This window comes from Capsicum annuum, chromosome 8, assembly GCF_002878395.1.
Source record: "Capsicum annuum cultivar UCD-10X-F1 chromosome 8, UCD10Xv1.1, whole genome shotgun sequence".
NCBI classification, from domain to species: domain Eukaryota; kingdom Viridiplantae; phylum Streptophyta; class Magnoliopsida; order Solanales; family Solanaceae; genus Capsicum; species Capsicum annuum.
The window spans coordinates 171,212,849-171,217,441 of record NC_061118.1 but is presented as its reverse complement, the minus strand read 5'-3'; the positions used below and the strand labels follow the sequence as shown (position 1 = coordinate 171,217,441).

The following is a 4,593-nucleotide window of genomic DNA, read 5'->3' as shown; positions in this document are numbered from 1 at the left end:
TTAGTTTTAATACAGATGAGCAGAAAAGGAAGAGAAGAGCTTATAAAAACCTCAAAAGCATAACAATCTTTGAATACTTATGAAGTTTTGCTGAGAGCTTTGGTGGTAGATGCTCTTTGAATGTGTTTTTATAGGCTAGTGACAACACAAAGAGTCCTTCTCATAGTTAATAAGAGTTATTTCTTGGGGCACCTTGGAAGACAATAGCACCTTAAGTAACATGGTTTTGCATTCCAACCAATTGTCGAAGTATTAATAGCACCTTAAGGCCCTACTTTTTGTCTGTAGTTGGAAAGCAACATGTCAAAGATGGAATATCCATCACAACCTACCAGTAGAACAAAGGAAAGTGGGATGTTTGAGTTACTTCCTAGCTCGGTAGTGAACTTAAATTCAGAATAATTGTCTACTCTTACATTATATATTGAAAGTATCACAATTATAGTATATATATACTTTTCCCTCCATTCAAATTTCCAGGAAAAAGACATACTATAACTCAAAGTTTCTCTCTATATTTTTTGTCACTGTGCGCATGTATTATTTTATTTCAAAGTAACTGAATACCAAATTATTAGAGTATATATAATGAATTTTATTTCTATTTGATTCAAGATGTCTAATTCTAGTATCTATTGTTTTAGCATAAAAAATTTCATACCAAAAATTAGAAACTGTAGCTTCTGGATTCGGAAACATCAAAGAGGGTGAGAAAAAGCAATGTAATAAGCAGGCTTAGACAAATGAAAGAAAGAAAGACAAATTTGATAACAAATTAACTTCAATCTTGTACAATATATGAGTAGGTAATATGTGGATATTCATATTATCCATCATTCAACGTCCCATATTTTATTCGCATCAAAACTAACGAGTTTGTCCATTCGCATATAATTCATCTAATTCATTTTCAATTCACCCATATGCGATATAATCCATTCGTTAGCCAACACTAGTCATGGCTCATGAACAGTACTCACGGTGAAGTTGACATTGTTGGTTTAGACAGTTTTGGGACTTCTGTCTTTAGCACACTAGGGGTCGCAGGCTTTGAGAAACTAGGGATCTCGGGTTTCGAGAAACTTGGTGTTGCAGGCTTTGAAAAGCTAGGAATCTCTGGTTTAGAGAAACTTGGTGTTGCAGGTTTTGAGAAACTTGGCGTCATGGGCTTTGAGAAACTAGGGATCTCGGGTTTTGAGAAACTTGGCGTCGCGGGCTTTGAGAAACTAGGGATCGTGGGCTTTGAGAAACTAGGAAACTCTGGCTTTGAGAAACTAGGGGTCGTGGGTTTTGAGAAACTTGGGGTTGATGACTTTGAGAAACTTGGGGTTGATGGCTTTGAGAAACTAGGAGTTGCGGGTTTTGAGAAACTTGGGGTCGATGGCTTTGAGAAGCTTGGGGTTGATGGCTTTGAGAAACTTGGGAGCTCAGGCTTTGAGAAACTAGGTGTCCTGGGCTTTGAAAAACTAGGACTCTCGGGCTTTGAGAAACTAGGGGTTGTTGGCTTTGAGAAACTAGGGGTCGCGGGCTTTGAGAAACTAGGGTTTGCGGGCTTTGAGAAACTAGGAAACTCTGGCTTTGAGAAACTAGGTGTTGCGGGCTTTGAAAAACTAGGTGTTGTGGGCTTTGAGAAACTAGGAATATCAGGCTTTGAGAAACTAGGTGTCGTCGGCTTTGAGAAGCTAGGAATCTCGGGCTTCGTCCAGGTTTGAGCTGCAGTAGTTACCATGTAGTCATGCATAAAACAAATAAATACAAGCAGCAAGATGCAGGACAGGTTGTACTGCTGAGCCATTGTTGTGAAGATGCAAGAAACTTAAAAAGAAAAAAGTGTTAAAGAGCAAACGAATTTTGATATTCTAATAATTTTTCATTTGGCTATATATATAGGTTTTACATGCATGCATAAAGCAGGATGTTGACCTATTTACTTGCCAATATAATAGTATCTAGAATTTTTCTTATGATACCAATATTACAGCATCTTAAATATCGCTAGCATAAAAGAATTCTCGGATCTACTAGCTTGTCTGAGATTATTAAGGAAGCAAAGATTTGTTAAACTACTTATTAGTCACTTTGAAATTGTCAATCATAATTGTAATGTATGTTCTTTTTTTGTGGTTTTTCTAATTGAATAAAATTGAATAAGAAGTGGGTATAAGAGAAACACCTCATGCCTTAAAATAAAGATAGTTGAATTTGGCGTGGTTCACATACCACTCTATCACGATAGAGATGGCACTACTGGTCCTCCATGTAATTACTAAAATAATTATTGATAAGTTAATTTGATGGGGAAAACATTACATCAGAGTTAAACTTTGAATATATACTTAAAAATTGTGACCAAAGTTGAACCAAACAATTTTATTATTAGTAAATTGCAATAATATTTTGGGACGTAGATATCAATGAGAAACCAAGATAATTAGATAAAGGGCTATTGGAGATATATATGGTATAAGCAAAGTATAACTAGATAGATCGTACACACATATATTAAACAAAACTAGTGAAGTGAGTTGGAAATAAGCACCATTAGTAAATTTAAATTTATAGATTTATTAAAAATGGAATTGGTGAAAAAAGTACATGCACATTCATATAATAAACAATTTTTTTTTTTTTATAATTTCATGCAAAAAGCACATGAATCATGATAAGAAAAAGTTGCTCTGATAGTAAGCATCTTGCACCCCCACTTTCAAAGGTTGTGAATTCAAATTGTCAAGAGCATGAACTCGTAATTGTTTCTTTCTGGTAAGACGATCATTAATTCTGAATGTATCAAAAGGCACGGGACAGCGAAGAAAGTTCAAATGATTGACTCAGCTGATGGAAATAATTTTCAATTTTTATAATTCTCAACTCTACTAAATAACAACTGTTGTACTGACTTACAAATTTGACTAATTATGGGAAATCAGTTGTGTTAGGCTTTGAACAACAAATTTATAGGTGGTCGTCATTGCTTGATCTAGTTGGTAGTGTTATTTTACGTAGACTTTAGTTCTGTAGAAGCTCAAATTACCATGTTATGGAGAAAATGGAGTCTTGTAAAGAAATTTTTCAAACAAGAATACTGAAAACTAACTTGACTAAAGAATGAAACTGCACAAATTTCATTTACTGAAGATTTGTGGTGTATATCTTTTAGACATCGGCTACTGAAAATTACATACAAAATTGGGATCTACTATTGCAGTTTACAGTAGCCCCCTCTATCTAATTTTCAGTAATATGGTGCAAATAATGTGCATTTCCTAATTCCTCTAACGTACAAACTGGAAATTCTATTCTTTACAAAACTGTGATATGTAATATCTTCAGATCCTACTCAAGCGATATGTAATGTCAATGAACACATCCTCTCTGCAAGGAATTGTGACACCGCCCATTGGATGATCAAAGCCAAATTCTTCCTCAGCTTGACTAAGCAAGTCTTGAAATAAAGGTTGGCTCAAGAATGATATCGGGATTACAAATCTCTTCGTCTGCTTTTCACCAACATAAACAGCAAAGTGGCCTTTTGGAACATCTCCAGTTGTAGAGGATTTCTTGATTATACGAGGCATACGAATAGCCATGGTTGTTAAGTTCAATATGGATAAGCAAATAAGGAAGGGGAAGAACTAGTAAGGGCCCTGAAGTGGAGAAAAGATTTGTACGATTTCAAGTTTCAGTGAGAGCTGTTATGGTAAACACTTCTTTGTATGTGTTTTTAAAGGTCGAAAAACAAGTTGCAGAGTACTATGTGGGTACCAGCTAAAGACAATAGCACCTGAAGTCACATGATTTTGCCTTGCAACTAGTTCTCACACAAATTAGACGATGGGATTAGTACAAAAGCAGAATGTCCCACTGATGGTCACTACAAAGAACTGATCAACAAGTTGGAGCCAATTCGTGATGTTGAATCAACAAGTTGTAGTCAGCATTCCAATGATTGACCAGGAAATGCGAATCTTTGATGGCATATCCTGAGAGCTTTAGACAAAATCTGATCGTCCATAGTACTAAACCGGTGGTTCAGATACAAGTTGGTTCTTATGACAATTTTAAAAAACAAGATTGTTCTGGTTCCAATTAGTACTGCAGTTGAAGACTTGGAGATTACTAGGAAGGTCATAGGACCTGCAATGTTTTCTGGTCAAATACGAACAACACCAACCAGTGTCTATTAGTACTTGTCTGTGACCCTCAGCACTCATTTTATAGGAAACAATCAAGAGAAGAAATATCTAAAGAATATAGAAGCTTATCTATAATGTGGTGAGCAATTTTTATAATGAAGGGATAGTAATCCTCAAGAATAGCATGTTGGCTTAAATCAATTGACAGAGTGCACACTAATTGACCAGATAATATACAGAGAATAATGAGTTGACATTGAACAACATTTTCTCAAATGGAATCCAAATTCACATACCAAGCTTAATTCTTTTAAGTACTTATTAACAATCAGCACTATGGCCTGTATGGCATAGTAACCTAAGACCAAACGTTTAATTCCCTTCAAGTTTACGCCAAATTTATTCAGTTAACATGGTTAGAAAATTATTTTACTATTGATTTTTGAAGATGAGGAAC

General features: G+C 35.2%; 2 protein-coding genes across 2 annotated transcripts; both read right to left on the bottom strand.

The window, feature by feature from the left end:
* Nucleotides 1-744: 744 nt before the first annotated feature.
* Nucleotides 745-2,290, bottom strand: LOC124886509 (DNA-directed RNA polymerase II subunit RPB1-like). Its single transcript, XM_047395190.1, has one exon. It carries the CDS (start codon nucleotides 1,793-1,795, stop codon nucleotides 977-979), a length of 819 nt encoding a protein of 272 aa, XP_047251146.1. The 5' UTR covers nucleotides 1,796-2,290; the 3' UTR covers nucleotides 745-976.
* Nucleotides 2,291-3,101: 811 nt separating this feature from the next.
* On the bottom strand, nucleotides 3,102-3,729 carry LOC107840516 (auxin-induced protein 15A). The gene has a single exon (XM_016684399.2). It carries the CDS (start codon nucleotides 3,588-3,590, stop codon nucleotides 3,330-3,332), a length of 261 nt encoding a protein of 86 aa, XP_016539885.2. The 5' UTR covers nucleotides 3,591-3,729; the 3' UTR covers nucleotides 3,102-3,329.
* Nucleotides 3,730-4,593: the final 864 nt, after the last annotated feature.

Bases quoted from the DNA above. Each gene is read 5' to 3' on its own strand.
- LOC124886509 (XM_047395190.1), bottom strand. From the start codon at position 1,795: ATGGCTCAGCAGTACAACCTGTCCTGCATCTTGCTGCTTGTATTTATT.
- LOC107840516 (XM_016684399.2), bottom strand. From the start codon at position 3,590: ATGGCTATTCGTATGCCTCGTATAATCAAGAAATCCTCTACAACTGGA.